Below are 18910 nucleotides of genomic sequence, written 5' to 3'. Positions count from 1 at the left end.
ACTGCCCTTGAATCACTTACCACAAAATAGGGGTGTTCGAACTTCGGATAAAACCGAAAAAATCGAAAATCCAAATCGAAAAAACCGAAAATGAAACCGAACCGAAAGCCGAATTTAGTAATTCGGATATAAATATTAAAACCGTAGTTTATTTGATTCGATTTCGAATTATATATGTCAAACCGAAAAACCGAAAAAACCGAAATTTCAATAAATTAACAAATTTTTTTTATATTTTTATTGATATTATATATTTTGATATGATATTTAGTGAACGAAGAACTATTTTGAACAATTTTTAGGTGATTGTTGTTTGTTTAATTAATTTAGACAATATTTTGTTTGTTTAATTAATTTAGACATTATATTAAATATTTCACTAAGAAAACATGTAAAAAGTTAACATATTATATTTTATAATATATTTATATTATTAATTTAAATAATTATATTAAAATCGAATTAACCGACCGAAATAACCGAATCGTTTTGGTAGAAAACCGAACCGAACCGAAGGAAAATGGTTCGAATATCGGATTATATATTTCTAAAACCGAAAACCGAAAAAACCGAAATAAAAAACCGAAAACATAACCACCGACCGATGAACACCCCTACCACAAAATGACAAAATTGGAAAACCTAAATGGAAAACATAAATAATTTTTAAGTAGAAATGTAAACGAACCAAACCGTTTGTGAGCTATTCGAAGCTCGATTCGATAAAAGCTCGTTTAAGTTCGTTTAATGAGGCTCGTTAAGATAAACAAACCAAACTCAAGCTTTACAATATTCGGCTCGTTAGCTCATTAACATGTTCGTTGGTAAGTTCATGAGTAATCTTTTAGATGAAAAAATAATAGTTTTGATATTTGGTTTATTGATTTTGTATATTATTTATGAAATATATAGAAAAATCTATTAAATTTATTTATTATAATAAATTTATAAATTTTAATAAGAATAATATATTTTTCTTTAAATATATAATTTACTTTTTAATTAATTTAATGAAAATTTAAATGTATAATTCATATTTATTAAGCTTGTTTAGGCTTGATAAAGGCTTGAATAAGTTCGTGAGCCATGCATATATTCGTTAAATAAAGCTCGAGCTCGGCTCGATTATAAACGAACCAAGCTCAAACATTCAAAAGTTCGGCTCGGCTCGACTCGATTACATCCATATTCCTAAGATCATTCATATATTTATTTCTACCTCTAGTGTTGTTTGTATCATTATCTCTTTTCCAATGTTTTTAATATTTTTATGAAAATCAGTTGGTTTAAATATTATATTTGTTACATAATTTGAGATACATGTAAGTTGATGCAACCTAGTGTTATACATGTTTTCGTGACATCTAATCAAATAAAATTTTTAGTCTTTAATTTAGAGTAGGTTTCTTGTGATACGGTCTCACGAATCTTTATCTGTGACACGGATCAACCCTACCGATATTCACAGTAAAAAGTAATATTCTTAGCATAAAAAATAATACTTTTCATAGATGACCTAAATAAGATATCTGTCTCATGACTGTCTCACATAAGTTTTTGTCTTACTTTTAAAGTAAATTTAGACTTCTACATTTATTTATGTAATGTAATTCGAAGCTCAGTGGCTCAAATCAATATATTTAGGATGTTGTAAGGAAAAAAACACGACTCAAATCAATATATTTAGGATGTTAGTAAAGAAAAAAAAACATGAACACAAGCAGTGGTTTTAAAATTTTTGAATAAATTGCATTTTTCAAGTATATATCAAGTTAACAACATATATGTCAAATGAAGGCACAATAACGAAGGTATACGTAGGGATCAAGTCGCTCCTAAAAAATTCGTTTGAGATTGTTCGTTAATCTTATGGAGGTGAGCTCATAAATGATCTTGTTTAGCAAGCTCGAATCAAACTTGTTAAACATCATAAACAAGCTTTTAATGAATCGAGTTTGAGCTATTCGCGACCTTAATAATATAATTATGACACGGATCATTTATAGACTTAGTTATGTATTGAATTAAAAGAAAATGTGAAACTAAATAAGACAAATATGTATAATCATTTAATGTCGTACCAAATATCGACTTGTGTCTTATGATGTAAGGCTAATGATAATTATCAATACAACAGAATAATAAATAAATTAATAGTAAGCCCTTGCGAGCACTCAATCACAAATTTATATCTGCTCGACCCCGACTTAAATGATAGATCATGTAGCTCTGGGAAGGTACTTCAGCAATTTGAAGTTTGAAGGAAAGTATCAAACAAACTTATATAGCAAACTGGGGGTAATTACATTTCAACATCTCCATCAGCAATCAGCAGACAGAACTTAGATAAGGTCCAATCTCAGATATTTTCATCAAAGGATAATGCAATGGAAAGTTTGGAAGTTTCTATTTAATCAGCATACGCATTCGAGAAAGCCGCTGGCATCAACCCTGTTTGGGTAACCACCTCAGGTGAGTCATCGGCCAGAAGTACTATTTTCCAGCACAGACTACCAGGCGCAAGAGGAAACAAACAGTGACCTTACAAATGAAAACGGAACTGAATAAAAAGATAAAGGAGCAACACAAACAAAGCAAGTTACGTTAATTATACAGCACAGGACGACAGCACAAGTCCGGCTTTCAATAAAATATGGAGACTGGTCGTTGTCATTGGCATTGTATTGGATCGTCAGTTGAGGAATGGGTTGGAACATGGGATTTGTGGAAAAAGCTCAAATATTAAGTTGGCCCTATCCAGACTCACGACCAGCACTTGCTTCCTTGTATTTTAGAGAAAGGTTGGCAAATTGTTGGTCGAGATCTCTGCTGTTAGCACGTCGATGGCTGGAAGGAGTCTGCTGCTTTGGCTGCTGTTGTTGCTGATACAAGGTACGTAGCCTTCCGACTTCTCTCTCCAATACTTCATGTTCCACTGCACAGAGCCCACAAACTTGGTTATGATAACTGTATTTATTGCCATTTAAGAATAACTGTCACAGAACAAAGATATAGTAGCTCTCTACTATCGTGCAAACACATTCATATCAATTTAAAATATGAATCTTCCATCCGTCACATGAGACAATTGCTTACAAGATCCAGAAATGGGTGAGCATCAAGGCAAACATAGGCTCGACAAGTAGGAATGTAAACGAGTCGAGCCGAATACTTTAAGTCTAGAACTCGGCTCGTTTAAGGCCAAACATAGGCTAGAGCTTGATTCGAGATTTTATCATGAGGCTCGAGCTCGGCTCGTCTTGAAATTACTAAGCTCGCGAATAGCTAAAGTTCGGTTCGTTAATTGCTCGTTTATCATGTTTAACGAATCAGGCTCCAACTCGTTTTCGAGCTTGTTAATCAAACTCGTTTTTTAGCTCGAGCATTCTTCCACCCATTTAAAGGGTGTGATTCTCCTTCCATAATTTTCAATCACTCTCATTTGACTAAGTTAATTAAAAAGCCCAACAAACTAGCCCAACTCCGAGCAACTTGCAAGCGGCTTGGTTCATTTACGTCCCTAACGACGAGTTATATGCTAGTTTTATGGTTGAAGATACTGAAGGAACTTGGTTTTCGTTGGGCATGGGCCGGGGCATATAAAAAATAACAAACTCAAGGGAATCAACTTTATATTTGGAACAGAAAAAACTTCCAGAAAATTTAAATTAACGACAATGTCAATTTCTAGGGAGCTTTGCAGAGCAAGGGACAAAAGGATCGGGCACAACTGGAGAAAGATATTTAGTTCATACTTGGCATGAACAAGCATCATTGTAATTTATTAGTATTGGTACTACATTCTGATTGGATCGTCTATCTATAGCTTTGACCGATGGATCCGAAGGATACCTTATCCTTCAATTGTCCATATAGACTAGTTTATCGACATGTTTTTTCCCTGGAAAAAAAATACTAAATAGATAATATATTAGAAAAAAACACTAACTAGATGATATATTAGTAACAAATACACTTACTATATTTGATAAGCTGCTCCTGAGCTAAACTATCTAATCGTTGCTTCAGTGCTTTATTCTCCATGCTCAGAATAAGATTCTGTTGATTAAGGAATTCAAGTTCCGCAGAAACTCCAGAGCCTTCAGCCTGAATTATACATGACAAATCCACATTCAGGAATTCAACATGTATAAACTAAAAATATGTACCATAAACTCCACCTAAAATAGTTTTCTAAAGCAGAAAATAACTTGCCTGTAGAGCTTGCACATTTCTTTCAAGTTCAGCTATGTATTGAAGCTTCCGGACCCGTGAGCGTTGAGCGAATTGCCTACAATCAATACAATATCTTAATTTTAGAGCCTCAGAAAACTTGCTGTTATTTGTTTTTACATGAATGAATACGATCGAGAATATAAAATTCAATGAGATGCAAACACAACATTTGAAACCGGTTGAGGGGCTTTTTCTCCTTTTCTCAACAGTAAAGTCTAAAAGAACATGAAAGAAATATCAGCTTTTATCATGCAATAGATTTGTCTGATCATAATGCCAACTGTATTGTGGATAAAAAGAAATTAACTATTGTGTGTGAAAAAACATAAATATCTTCAGAAATCAGAAGTATAACCAACTCGATCATTTACGAATCCCAGGAAACATTTGGAACTCTTCTCCACTTTGGCTAATATTAATCCAAATCACCATTGCGGCATTTCTTGTAAACCAAACATACAAATGAATGTTTCTTGAATTATATTGTTTATCACAATTTAGTCTTGCAGCTTATCTAAATATGCACCGATTTGTCTTTTCAAAATATACTAAGAACAATTCTTAAATCATTGGGGTGGGCCATGACTGCTTATTACCATTCTACATATCATGTCAGAAATATATGAATTTATTATCGAGGACCCAGATTTTCAACTCAACCGTAATTTCCAAAGAGAAATTCATATTAACACAAAAGCTTGTTTTTTAAATGTAGATTCACGTAGAGAGAAATTTCCATCTCCAAGTCCAGCAGCTAAAGAAAAAATGAAGAGAAGTATGGGAAACTTTTTGGAATGCCAGGAAATTTCAGAATTGTTAATAATTCCTTTTTGGAGCATGAAGATATTAACTGAAGCGGTCTAGATATAATATTTTAAGACAAAGAGATCAAGAAATGAAAAATAAGAACAATCCTAAAAAAATTCAGTTTGCTTGGATCATGATTTTATTAAAAAATTATCATGCAACATCAGGAAAGCTACAGAAATTCACATATCAAAACAGGCTAAATACAGCTGACTGGAAGTTAAAGATCAATTAACTTAAAAACCAATCAATATCATAGTTCAGGTAAAGACAAATCAACATACTGCTTCGAACGTTTTGTGTCTGTTTCTGAAGCAGGAAGCTTGGCCTGAGAGGAGTCATTTTTTTCAGAGAAATCTTTGGGATCTTGAATACCAGGTTTAACAGCATCCCAGCTTTCATTCAAGAAGGGTGAGTTCCACTCTGCATCTTGCGATGTGTTTAATAAACCTGCATTTGGAACAAGAATCTTGTCCCTAGAAGCATGGCCATGAGGAGGCAGGATGGAACTCACGGGTGTATTCCATCCCCTATTCTTTGTTTTACCAGGTGGTTGGAGATCGACAAAGAAAGAACCATGCCGTGCGTTGGCGTATGTATCGAATTCTTGAGATCCCCGCGAAGACAGCAGATTTATATTGTTGGTCTTATTATCATTTTGAGCGACATAATTCATGCTTCCAACATTATTTGCGTCAAAATATGCAAATGAATCACTTGATGAGCGACGATGACCTCCTCTCCGCACGGGAGTTTCTGGTTCATTGAGGAGTTCATCAAGCCAAGAAGGTTGCTCCTCCATCAAATAACTCTCAGAGGAGGTTCGCTGATGGTGTGCATTTCCTTCTCTAGGCCTTGGAGCAGCTTTCGGACCAGTTGCAGAAGCGGGAACGTAGTCGGTGTACCCCGAGGATATGCTGGGATACGGACTTTTAGGAGGTAATAAAGTGTTCTTTCCAGTGTACATCACACTTCTAATGCTTGATGGTCCTTTGGAGTTTGCCATAGCAGAAGAAGCCAATTCCTGAAACAAAACGACAAACAAGGTTAGTATCTCAATGAAATTGCATTTTAGCATTATGATTTTATTTTAACTATAATCCACAAATAGCATGTGTGATTTAATCCTAAAATTTATCGTTCCCTCATTCCTGAAAACCATTTAACTACAAACTTTCCAACAGACCAACATCATACCTGAAAAACAACAGATCAACTCAGGCTTTTTATCCAATAAAGCACCAACCCACAATATCGTAATTTACATTCAATCATACAAGTACTGCAGTCAGTGAAGTAAACCGGATACAGTCCCGCACCTATCAATTAAAAAACATCATGCAAAATTGCCCAGAGCTCAAAAGTAGCAGTAACCCGTCACACGGCTTCCATTATTTCCAGCAGAAGATGAAGCAACAGCAAAACCAATACAAAATATAAAAGGGCCTCTTTTGCAAACCTCGGAATAAAATGCAAGCTAGATTCAAATCCCTAAACTAATATTCCTTCACCATCCCCCACTATTCAAACATATAAGCATATATCCACATTTCATGAATCCAGATCAAATCGAACATAAATTGTGAAAATAATTGGGAAAAAAATCGAATGCTAACCTTCAAGAACTGCGAATAAGGATCTGGATACTGCAAAATAAAGCCCACCCAGCGACAAAAAAATCAAGGGTTCGCTCCCGTTTTCTCTAGGGTTTGTTCTATCTATCCTATTCTTCTTTCTTGAATGAACCCTTTTCTCGATTTGGATTCTTGCTTCGGTTTCTCTCTCTCTCTCTCTACACAAAAGTTGGCATCTTATATGGTGAAAAAGGTGCGGTTTTTAGATTAGAGTTGACAGCCCACAACTGCAGATGCAAGCGCATTTGTCCCCAAAAGATTGTCGCTCAACGTAAGATTCTGTCATACAAACTTCAAAAATTAATACAGCAGAGTATACACTTTTACTTTTAAATTTAATTTAATGTTTGGAAATCATCTTCTTTGCAAGTTTTAAAACATGGAATTTATTTTCACTCAAAACAAAAAATTTGGGCTGCTCCCTCGTATTTTTCTGTTTTACACCTTTTACCTGGTGTAATTTTGTTCTATTATCAACATATGCTATTAAATTCTATTAATTATGAACCACTCGCAGTGATATTAAATATATGAGTAGATTTCTTGTGAGACGGTCTCACGAATATTTATCTGTGAAACGGGTCAACCCTATAATATATAATTTATAAGAGATAATGTGTGAGTACTTTAATTTAATTTATTGATATAAGTATTTCCACAAAAATAATGTCACAAAACCACTTCAAATTCAATTAGTACAAGAATTTATTGTTTAATATGATAACATAGATATATTAATTTATCTTTGGACATGCATGTTTTAAACTTTTAGATTGTCGGCATAATTTATTAATATATGTACTTATTATAATTATAATACAATATCCATGAATGGTGTAGTTAGAAATTTTATGCCATTAACTTTAAATATTGTAATGGTGGAATTGATTATTTAAATTCATATTATAAATGTATATAATGCTCACACACGTCTGAAATTTTCTTTAACAAAATATCAACTTTTGAACACGACATGCATTTAATTTTGCATGTAAATTCAACAATACACGTCTTAATCCATTTTGTATATTCTCGTGACAAGAACAAAATTAAATCAATGATTTATCATCTTTGAAATCCAGTGTATTTTAAAATATATGTTTGAAGACCTTTGAAATATTGATTTTAAAATCCAATCTTACAAAAAAAAATTTAAAAAAAGTTTAACCAATTTTTCTTATTTAAATTATTTAGTTCAGTACGACTTATTTTTTTTGGGTAAGCTTTAATTCATTCATTATGATCCAAAGTTCTTACACTTCAATAATTGGTAACTAATGCACCAATCTTTTTCTCAAAATAGCGTGTACAAGTTAGACAAGATTTAAAATTTAACAGCAAGAATTGTGACTTTGAAAGGGGAGGGGTGTTTGGTGCCATTAAATTAGCCAATCCCATGTCTAAGAATTAAATTTCATGCATTTAAAATCCACAAATTTAGTTGAACTTACGATGCAACAACCATGACAGGCATTTTCTAGTTGGAAAGAGGATTTTAGTTCCACAAGAGTTTAATGTTTTTCTATTGTTATCAGCAATCAGGACAAATCATTTATCCACCACAGCATATGTTTGGCTAACTCAAATGTGTTGTGTGACACCATTATTACAGCTCATAGATTATAAAGATGTTATCTCTGTTAAATGGATCAGCAAAATCGCCTCAAAAGGTACTTTGATCCATTTGCTTCGCGAAATAGGATAATGAATGATATATGATACAGAGATTATAAATATTTATAACTATAATTATTTGTAAAAACTGACTCGAACAAGGAAAGCAACTGAAGTCCCAAAGGAAAATAAACAAGAGCAAATAAGGTATACAAGCACTCATTAAGAAAGACGATGAATGTATGAATAAAGAATGTACAGAATTCCCTTCTTGAAACCTGACCACGCATCTAACTCTTCCGTATTTACCAATGTCCAGGATCAGGAAAAGGTAGACTCCGTCTTCTGATCACAAAGTTCAAGCGGTCTCTAAAACGGTATGGGTAACTGTCAATGGTCCTACACTAAAATCTGACGCATGAAAATATGCATACAAGTACTATCTAATCAATTGCGGATCCACTACCCTGGTTTTTTTTGTTCCTGAGAAACCATATTACCAAAGATACCACACATTTGTATATCGACAAACAGAAGTCAGTGCAGATATGTCATTTGTGGAGCGCAGGTAGAGAATGCAATCCTTTCCGATAACACTTGCACCAAAACAGCTGGTTTGGAACTGGAGAGAGAACCATGAGTAAGAACTTCGAAGTCTGAAAACAACTACCTGCAAAATGCAATAAAGTAATGATGTTAGACATATGATGTCAAGCCTAAAATTTCCCATATTCCAGATGGACGTGTTATTCAATTTTATTCCATGCTAAACCAAGATCGTACCTTCAACGTTTAAAAATAATACATATCAAAGAACACTACAATATCACAGAGTATAATCAGGGGATAACTGAAAGGCATACAGATATCTATCAAGAGCAAAATATGATAAAACAGAAACATTGAAGAATGATCAAAGGACACTAAAATTTAAACTAGTATCGAATGATTCTAAGGAATCCACAGGTATGTGATATTAACTTGGTAAATGTTTAACTTCTCGTAAAACTCATGCACCAGTCATTAGCAGTCTGGACAAACAAAGCTAACAAGTAAGTTTGATCGAGCACAGCATGATAAATGATAATAATTAACAAATAAAGACAATCTAGAGATTTTGCAATACAATTAATCAAGGGTCTATATAGATACAGAAACACTTGGATTGCAGAAACGCTTTCTTAAGCAAACTATTTAAATTCTTTTTTTCAGAAAGTTAAAAGTAGTTCCATGTTTGGATAAAGTAGTAAAAAAAAACTTGTGCCCTAACTTTAAAATCTCAAAAGCCCGATTTTGTAGCTTCTGGCTTTTGTTTTTAAACAAAAAAAGTGTATCCAAACGCATCTGTTTCAGCAAAAGTGCTTTTGTCGTACCTATATCTGCACAAAATGAACCCGTCATTGAGGAACAGAAAAGATCAAGCAGCCATTGTCCCAGCGTACCCTGATCTCTCTCCCCACCTGGAGCCCCTTCTCTCTAATGATTTTACCCCATTTACCAATTAGATTGTAATAACTTCCACGCCATTTCAGTTTCATCACATACAAATCACCAGTATCATCATCCCGAGCATTAATACCAACTTGATGTTCGTTCCTCAATTGTTCTCGAGCTTGGGGTGTCCAATAGAAAAGAATATGGTCTTCGACTGCTTTACCGGGAAGAGTAAGGAAAGGATGATTGGTATCCACATCGGACAATGTGAGAGCTTTTTTAACAGGCCAGATATTGTGTCCCGATGATGCTGGGACATAACGCTCCTCTGGAACTGAGAAGTATAAGCAGTTATTCATCCATCGTATTCTAACCTCTTGGCCAACACCGAGCCCTTTATGCCTTATTATGTTCGCCCACTTTCCAATAAGATTATAATAATTTCCTCGCCACTTCAATTTCATGTCATGAGCATCACCGGTATCATAATCTCGTGCAGTTATGGATACCTGCTCTACCTTTCTCAAACTATCTCTTTCTTCCGGAGTCCAGTGCACGAGAATATGGTCCTCAACAGATTTGCGAGGCAAGGGAAGGAAAGGATGATTAGGATCCACATCAGAAGGTGTCAATACCTTCTTAATAGGCCAGTGATCCTGCATCATATGTGCTGTAACAGCTCGGATTGGTGGCGCTGTAACAATCTGCTGTTGCGGAACTGAAAAGTGCAAACAGCCATTAAACCACCCAAGTTTGATTTCCTGCCCAACTTCAAGTCCCTTCCCTCGGACAACTTTTCCCCATTTTCCAATGAGATTGTAATAGCTTCCACGCCATTTCAGTTTCATCACATACATTTCACCAGTATCATCATCTTGTGCATTAAAATTCACTTGGCCTTCAGCTCTTAAATGTTCCTCCTGTTGAGGAGTCATATACACCACGATATGAGCCTCAACTTGCTGCCGAGACAATGTCAGAAATGGATGGGTGATATCGACATCAGAGTACGTGAGTGATTTCTTGATAGGCCATTGATCCAGCACCTGAGCTACAGCTTCGTAATATGTCGTTCTCTTCATTCCTAAACAAGCACAAACATAAACTGCAACCATGAGATTGAGGTCGTGACATTTTTAAAAAATATTTCCTTTGGGAAGAAACAACATAGAGACAAACTGTAAATCCAAGCAAATAATGCACGGCAAAAGCTAGTTTATCACACAACCAACCACTAACAGCCACATCTCACAAGTGGAAGACCATCATTCTCCATGTGCACTGATGCCACTGATGTGATGCTATGATGATCAAGTTTACAGAGAAGTTTTATCAACTCCCGTGGTTGAGGCAGAACCTTGAAGATCGGCATGATCTATCGACTGCCTGATTGGTAACAACAATTTCTCTACTCGTCATATTTTTTTTTTCAAATCATGAATCGCACCAATTGCAAATCCAATAATAGAATCCAGAAAAGTAGATGACCAACTTCTCTGATACTACTATAAATTCGGTGGAATTAAACAAAACCATGCGAAAAATTAAATCCAAGCAACACAACACCATCGACAGATCCAAAAGAATAATAAAACATCTACTATGTCAAGAACCAGAGGAACACACCTATAATTCAAACGAACAAAATAGCACATCCAATTATCCGACTAGTAGCCACAGCATACAGATTCAAAATTTAACCTTTACTCTATGACAATAAGAAAGGGTGGAGTCTCTTACTTTGATATGATACCTCTACTCTATAATGTCGAGAAAAACCCTAGATCCTTGCAAACCGAAAAAAAGAAAGCAATCCAGCAGGGTAAAGTTTTACAAGAAAAAGGAAAGCAGGCGGTAAATTAGCTTGATACTTGCCAATTTGTTTAAGAGTTAAATAATCAATCGAATCTGGGATTCAACAAGGGTCAGGAAGAGCGACAAAAAACATGGAACAACACAGTTTCAGTGACTGCAGAAGCATGTGAAGGTGCTGCGGCAGGGTAACGATGATGGCGGAAGCGATGACGACGGCGGAGGGCGGCGCCGACGATGAGAAATGTGAAGGTGAGAAAAATGGTAATGAAAGTGGATGGAAGTGTTAAAATTACATTTGTCGCCTCGCTCTATGGCCACCAAATTTTGTGGCACGAGTCTTCCTCGGCATTTTTTTGTTTTGCGTCATTGCGTGTAAATAAATATATTTTAACTAATTATTATGCACACGCAATATATGTATACAAATTTTTTTTATCGTTATCATGGACTAAAATATAATTTGATAATCTATGGAGTGACTAAATTGATATTTGAATTGTTGAGATAAAAAAATAAAAATAAAAGTGTGTGTTAAAATTTAAAAAAAAACAAAACAAAAAACAAAAGTGTAATATTAGTATGATATAAGGGTAAAATTAGAAGAAAAATTTGGTGTCATTTGATAGAACTAGCTTTTAATCGATAAATTTAGATAATGTTTTTAACCTCTAAAATATTAAATGTAAATTTCAATTAAGGTTTGATGGAGATTTTTGAAACTATGGTTTTCAAATTCATATGATTACCTTGATGGATATACCATGAATGATCCTTAAATTATACAAATGTACGGGTGATTACAAAATATTTGAAATCCACAAAAAATGTATGTCATTTGAAATACATTATTCAAATTCATCGTCAAATCAAATCAAATATCTTTTGTCATCTAAGTGAATGATCCTTAAATTATACAAATGTACATGTGATTACGAAATATTTGAAATCCACAAAAAATGTATGTCATTTGAAATACATTATTCAAATTCATCATCAAATCAAATCAAATCAAATATCTTCTGTCATCTAAATACGATCTTCGAGCTTGCGAACACAATCTTAATCTATTTTGAATATGTTTTAGTTAGTCCCGAGCATTCACAGGCGTGCTCGATTTAGGATGATATTTTTGTTAGGAACTTTTTTTGTATATTTGTACCATTTAGTAGATTCTTAGTTTTCCACTGTTCATTGAAAAAAATGGTTAATATTATTTTTTCTGACATAATATTATATGTAATCATGTTAAGAAAAAAGTAGTGTTTTCAAGCATCTATAAACTAGGAATTGTCTCGCGTCCAACAATAAACTTGAATTTGATTTGTGCCCATTTATTTACTGTTATAAATAAATAAATAAAATTTAGGGAAAAAAATAAGCTATTTGACCACAGTGAGAGTCGAACTCACGACCTTTTGATCCGAAGTCAAACGCGCTAATCCACTGCGCTATGCGGTCTATATCGTGACACTGTTTGCATTATTTTAAATATAATTACAAAAAACAAATATGCGATATATAAATTTTATACAAAAAACTAACCTCTGTCAATTTTTTTAAATTACAAAAACTCACGAGTACAAAATTGATATTTTTCTTCTAATTACTTATACCATATAATCATGATACCAATTGTTACTGATTATATATATGCATTCTCAAAATTGTTTATATAAAATGACAAAATCCCCCCTAAATAAAAAGAAAAAAAAAAATTAGTTGGACTCTATGATGGAATAAAATATAGCTTATCCTTCTCACAAATCTCATGTTTTTTCAACATGGTTGCTGCCATGAATGTTACAATCTCGACCATAATAATAATAATAATCAGTTTATTTAAATAATGAAAAAACATGTGCAACCGCAGCTTCCCAGTTCACCGTTTCATGTATTTTCTATAGAAAATCACACACAATTTCTTGAAAAAGAGCTCTATTGTTGAAGAAGAAAGGATCCATCTATGTTTTGCGGCACAGAAGCTGTTGGATTGGATTAAGTGCGAAAATGGTGGATATTATAGAAAGGAAAGGAAGGTCTTTGGAGGTGACACCAACATGGTAATGGAACAACAGACCATGTACGGTTAGCTTCCATAGCATCGAGCTCATCCCTCATTGCTTTCTGCCACTGAGGAAGATTGACAGATTGATGAAAAAATTGTGGTTCGAACTGGGAAGATACATTTAGCACCAGTTGGCGATATGGAGGAGATAGCGAGTCATAAGATATGTAAGAACTCAAAGGGTATGAGGAGTCAGGATGTGAAGAAGTGTTCAATTTCAGTAAGTTGCAATGATAATCATGGAGGTATGATGGAGGTTGTGTATATCGGGATGATGATCGATGGGGTACTCTCACTGGCTGTTCAGGAGGTTGAATATGTGAAAAAGAATCAGTGCTGGAATCAGGTAAGTGTGGAACTTCAACCAATGTTGGAATGACTGTGTCAATGTTTGGTGGGTTCAATGACAATACCAAAACCATGCTAGGAAATGGATCAATGTTGACTGTTGGAGTAATTGACAGAAATGGAAATGTGTCTTCATGAAATATAACATCCCGGGACACAAAGATTTCTTGTCTCTTGATATCAAGTAGTTTGTACCCTTTAATACCTGGAGGGTAACCCAAGAAGCCACAAGCACGAGCTCGGGGTGAAAGTTTGTCTCGATGAGCAGCAAGGGTGGACGCAAATGCGAGGCAACCAAAATTACGCAATGATGAATAGTCAAAAGATTGCTGGTATAAAAGTTCATAAGGTGACTTACTTTGAATTGTGGGAGAAGGGATCCGATTGATCAGGTAAGTTGCTGTAAATACACACTCTCTCCAAAGTTTATCAGGGACATGGGATTGAAAGAACATGGCTCGAGCAACATTAAGCAGATGTTGATACTTCCTTTCTACAACTGAGTTTTGTTGTGGCATTTGCACACACGAGAACTGATGTACAATGCCTTGAAAGTTTCAACCATAACGCAAAATTTTGACACAAATTTATATGCATCGGATTTGTGTTGAAGTAGAAAAACCCATGTAAATCGGGTACAATCATCCACCAAAGTTAAGAAATACCGTTGATTATTTTGTGTTGAAACATGGTATGGTCCCCATACATCGCAATGCACGAGATCGAAAGACGAATCAGACATGTTATTGAGAGCTATGAACGCTATTCTTCTCTGTTTAGCTAACGGACAAACAAGGCAATGTTTATACTTATCAAGACTGTGTGTGCTGTACTGTAAGCGATCCTTTAAGGTATCCATGACTCTAACAGACGGATGTCCGAGGCGGATGTGCCATGTTTCCACTGATATATGATTGATTGTAGCTTGCTGAAGACTTGACCTTGTATCCAGTACATAGAGCCCTTTTATTTTCTTACCCTTTCCAATCGTCTTCCTCGTCATTGCCTCCTGAATGATGAATGAATCATGATAAAAATTGATCATGGACTTGGTGGTAGTTAGAAGAAAACTGACAGATAATAGGTTGAATTTGAAGTCCGGTATAAACATAACATCCTCAAGAATTAAGGAATCACCAAGTGTAATGGTGCCACTGAACTTAACTTCAGTTGTTGTGTGGTTAGGCAGAGTAACTGTGGAGCCAATAACCGGTTGGAGTGAAGTAAACAAATGTGCTCTGGAGCAAATGTGTCTGGATGCTCCAGAGTCAACTATCCAATACGAAGAAGAAGACAATGCATTCGAAGTATGTGTAGATAGACAAATACCTGTAGTATGAGCATGACAAGAGTCACTGGCTTGAGCATTGTTCTTGTCCAACGAAGAGAGATGTTGATCAAATAACATCTTTAACTGGTTCAATTGAGTATTGTTAAAACTTTGAAACAGATTCTAAGATGGGCTATCATTGGCGTTAGTATCACCGGAGGAGTCACATGGTCTAGAGACTTGATTTGCAGTGATCATATTTGGTCGAGGAATGAGGTTTCCTCTAGACTTAAATCCTGGAGGATACCCATGTATTTTGTAATAAGTGTCCACTGTATGCCCATTGACATTACACTTAGTACAGAAAGGTCTTTCTCGGTGAAATCTTGGTGGCCCTCGTACATGAGCTTGTCTTTGTGACTGATCATTCTTTAGTGCAAATGCCATGTGTCCTAAAGAGGGTTGGGATGGAAATTGTGATCCAATGGTTCTTTGACGTTCTTCTTGAACCACCAACGAGAAAACCCGATTGATAGGGGGAAGTGGATCAAGTAACAAAACTTGACTTCGGATTTGAGCAGAATAATCATTAAGTCCCATGAGAAATGTCATAATGTAGTCCATCTGATAATGTGCGTCCATTTTCTTAACTCCCTCACAAATGCATCGACCACAGCTACACATTGGGCGGAAATTATTCAATTCTTCCCAAAGAGCTTTAAGCTTCGTGAAGTAGACACTTACAGATTGTTGTTCTTGACGCAAATTGATCAAATCACGTCTGAGTTGAAAAATTATGGGCCCGTTGCTTTGTTGAAAACGTTCTTGGATATCATCCCAGATGTTAGCTGCAGATTCAGAGAAAAGCACGCTTGCAGAGATTTCTTTGGAAACAGAATTCAGGATCAAAGAAATTACAATGTTATTGTTTCGAGTCCAAAAATTCAGGAGGTTTGAATATGCCTCCGATGGTTTGACGATCGTTCCATTGACAAAACCGAACTTGTTCTTCATGGAAAGTGCTATTTTCATGGATCTGCTCCAGGATGAATAGTTGTCTCCCGTGAGTGATTGTGAGACCAGCACGAGATCGGGATTATCTGAGTGATGCAAGAAGTATGGACTCATAGGATCGTCAATGACGGACTGATCAATTGAGCGTGAAGACTCGGACTGATTTCCAGGAGCCATAGATCATTCAGCTTGAAATTGCCGAAGAAAAAAAACTAGGGAATCGACGTAATCAGAAATCAATGCGCCGATGATGGCGCCGACGTCGATCGAGAAACTTTGTGCGGAAGGTTCCGCTCTGATACCATATTGAGGGAAGATGAGAAGAGCATCTCAATTCATTCTCATGGAGTGTATCGAAAATAAAATGCAAGAGTTCTATTAGTTATACATGATTGCTTGTTCACTAATATGCTAACTACTATCTAACTGTCAATTAACAAGATAACTAACTATTAACTTATACTTGATAAACGAAAAGCAAATTGGATTATCTTCGATTATTTCTAAAACTGGATGATTCTTCTTGGCAATATTAAGTTGTGCCCCCGCTAAACTCTCGAGTCGGATAGCATTGAAATTTGAACATAAAAGGGACGTTCTTTTCCACTTGTTTACATTTCTAACCCACACAGAGTTGTCATGGTAGTGGGGACGAAACTCCAGCATGTTGTGTCCCTGTTAGCACTTGAAATCGCTAAGCCCAGAGAGCCGTCCATCGGGGATCAAGTGAAGCCCAGAGACGATCGGTTTTGGTTTGGCAAACCCGAAGTTTTGCTACGTCCGATGCTGTTTATTTCATTTCAGGTGAAACAATCATGCCAAGCTTTAATGCACCGTATCAAGAAAAATGAGTAATAGTATTGACCTTTGACATATTTTATGTTCATGCAGAATGCTTTTGAGATGGCAACCTTTATCTGGTCCTTGGTAGAAACACTTGAAACATAACCTCTAGACTGTAAGTGCAGATTTATATCAATTTCAGTTTGTCTTTTGCAACTTTTGTGCAGTGGGGCTTCAAAGAAACATCCTGTTTCACGAGCAACCATGCAATTATCATCATCCTATTGATTACCGGGTGATTTCATTTTTCCACGCCTATTCAAACTCATGATATACAACATCATCAATGGTATCAATCAATCGCACCTCATCTGAAATTCGAGCTTTTTTGCAGAGTCCTGGTGCAGTTTTGGTGTGGCTACGGTGGGTAAACTACGAGAAAACTTGAAATGTTTTGCTTCCCGTTTGATCAGTTTTGCTATCATATTTATATATCTCAGATGGGATCACGTTTCAAGAAAGCTTTGATCGTGGAGAGTGTTCGGATGTCACTACATAGTTGGTGCAAGAGGGTAAGGAGCGGTCCAGCCCCAGGACTTCGAACTCGATTGCGACAAGGTCTACATGGCCGATTGACGAGGGAGACGAGACGAATACAGCGCCATCCGGCACTGTATCTCCATGTGCGTCCCCGGGTTCATTAAGTACTCGTCTCGAACTGTCTAATATAGCTCAGCAATGTGGTTTCGACGCTTCAAATGCAGTGGATGGTGAAAAAGATAGTGAAGCAAACGTTGATAGAACAGACTAGGAGGCCAAGAAATAGGCCAACCTTTACTCATGATAATCGTACAATGCATCGTTAGTTTGAATTCCATGTATGCACCATTTCTCTATTTTCGTAGAAAACTCGTCCTTGAAATTTGTGTGGTCCAAGGCACTAGCTAAGAAATTGGGAAATTGCGTTTCTTCTGTTACGATTCAGTATCAACCAGAGCCCTGGTCTCACATATGAGATTTTTAGTGTGAGGTGAACTACGATTAGAGAGATTTAATGAAACATTAATCTAAGTTACAGAACAAATAATCAAGCATAATTAAGTAATCCCACAAATAAGAAATTACTAACCCAACAAGATGAAACAATATTAATTTCATAAAAAAAACATGGAATCGCCTCAACCTGTGAGTTCCTCCTCCTTATGCGTCTCAATGGTAACATCAGACTTGGGATACGCAACACAGGTCAAAACCCATCCACCTTCCAACTGATCATCGTCCAGAAAGCTGCCATCCTCCTGATCGACCGCCCCGCTCAACACTTTCCCGGCGCAGGAGGAGCAAGAGCCGGCGCGGCAGGAGTACGGCAGTTCGTACCCGGCTTCCTCCGCCTTGTCCAGGATGTAGACATCGTCTTCGCACTGGAACGTCACTTCTCCTTCCGGGGTCAGCAGTTTCACGTTGTAGGTGGCCATGCATGTGACTCTTCCCTTGGAGGGGGAGAGCTTGGGGAGGAAGAGGGCGGTGGCTTGGGTGGTTCTGTTGAATATGGAGGTGCAAGTGTCCGGGGATGTGGGGCTACGGCGGGGGAGGAGGGAGGCACTGATGACGGTGCCGGAGAGAGTGGCCATTGCTGAATTATGTTGGATGCGAGGAGAGTGTGGAGTTGGGGAGGGGAGGCTTTATCTTTGAAGTGTGGAGATAACGTGGCTCAGCTTAAGCTTGAATTTGTGTGGCAGTCACTAATCTGTTTTGGCATTGGATTCTTGTCCACTCATTCATCAATGTGGGCTGTGGCACTTGGATTCGGATGGGGTTCTATACGGATTTGGATCTTGTAGTGAAAACACAACATCAAATATTATGTATTTTTTATACGAGATGATCATA

At 36.2% G+C, this 18910-nt stretch overlaps 4 protein-coding genes and 1 non-coding gene across 8 annotated transcripts; all 5 read right to left on the bottom strand.

Annotated features, from left to right (window-relative positions):
• Positions 1-2269: 2269 nt before the first annotated feature.
• LOC142531041 (uncharacterized protein At4g06598-like) lies at positions 2270-7069 on the bottom strand. Its single transcript, XM_075637038.1, has 5 exons — positions 6660-7069; positions 5328-6067; positions 4216-4291; positions 3981-4107; positions 2270-2935 (listed from the first exon to the last, which is right to left on the bottom strand). Exons 2-5 carry the CDS (start codon positions 6047-6049, stop codon positions 2754-2756), a joined length of 1107 nt encoding a protein of 368 aa, XP_075493153.1. The 5' UTR covers positions 6050-6067; positions 6660-7069; the 3' UTR covers positions 2270-2753.
• Positions 7070-8513: 1444 nt separating this feature from the next.
• LOC142531195 (uncharacterized) lies at positions 8514-11893 on the bottom strand. Of its 4 annotated transcripts, none has more exons than XM_075637266.1 (3): positions 11466-11893; positions 9665-10809; positions 8514-8961 (listed from the first exon to the last, which is right to left on the bottom strand). In XM_075637266.1, exon 2 carries the CDS (start codon positions 10805-10807, stop codon positions 9689-9691), a length of 1119 nt encoding a protein of 372 aa, XP_075493381.1. In that variant the 5' UTR covers positions 10808-10809; positions 11466-11893; the 3' UTR covers positions 8514-8961; positions 9665-9688. The 4 variants fall into 4 exon arrangements, with proteins under 4 accessions (XP_075493381.1, XP_075493382.1, XP_075493383.1 ...); XM_075637267.1 differs by having other exon boundaries at positions 11479-11893; XM_075637268.1 differs by having other exon boundaries at positions 11601-11893.
• Positions 11894-12924: 1031 nt separating this feature from the next.
• TRNAR-UCG (transfer RNA arginine (anticodon UCG)) lies at positions 12925-12998 on the bottom strand. Its single transcript has one exon. It is a non-coding gene; the product is annotated as a tRNA-Arg (tRNA).
• Positions 12999-15406: 2408 nt separating this feature from the next.
• On the bottom strand, positions 15407-16414 carry LOC142530717 (uncharacterized). Its single transcript, XM_075636531.1, has one exon. It carries the CDS (start codon positions 16412-16414, stop codon positions 15407-15409), a length of 1008 nt encoding a protein of 335 aa, XP_075492646.1.
• Positions 16415-18061: 1647 nt separating this feature from the next.
• On the bottom strand, positions 18062-18711 carry LOC142531240 (ferredoxin-like). The gene has a single exon (XM_075637334.1). It carries the CDS (start codon positions 18649-18651, stop codon positions 18199-18201), a length of 453 nt encoding a protein of 150 aa, XP_075493449.1. The 5' UTR covers positions 18652-18711; the 3' UTR covers positions 18062-18198.
• Positions 18712-18910: the final 199 nt, after the last annotated feature.

Source organism: Primulina tabacum, chromosome 17 (assembly GCF_025594145.1).
Source record: "Primulina tabacum isolate GXHZ01 chromosome 17, ASM2559414v2, whole genome shotgun sequence".
Taxonomy (NCBI): Eukaryota; Viridiplantae; Streptophyta; class Magnoliopsida; order Lamiales; family Gesneriaceae; genus Primulina; species Primulina tabacum.
The sequence above is the reverse complement of the archived record's forward strand: the minus strand, read 5'-3'. Positions and strand labels throughout refer to the sequence as shown.

Bases quoted from the DNA above. Each gene is read 5' to 3' on its own strand.
- LOC142531240 (XM_075637334.1), bottom strand. From the start codon at position 18,651: ATGGCCACTCTCTCCGGCACCGTCATCAGTGCCTCCCTCCTCCCCCGC.
- LOC142530717 (XM_075636531.1), bottom strand. From the start codon at position 16,414: ATGGCTCCTGGAAATCAGTCCGAGTCTTCACGCTCAATTGATCAGTCC.
- LOC142531195 (XM_075637266.1), bottom strand. From the start codon at position 10,807: ATGAAGAGAACGACATATTACGAAGCTGTAGCTCAGGTGCTGGATCAA.
- LOC142531041 (XM_075637038.1), bottom strand. From the start codon at position 6,049: ATGGCAAACTCCAAAGGACCATCAAGCATTAGAAGTGTGATGTACACT. The intron at 4,292-5,327 runs GTATGTTGATTT...TATTGATTGTAG, and splicing joins GACACAAAACGTTCGAAGCA to GCAATTCGCTCAACGCTCAC. The intron at 4,108-4,215 runs GCAAGTTATTTT...TGTATAATTCAG, and splicing joins GAAATGTGCAAGCTCTACAG to GCTGAAGGCTCTGGAGTTTC.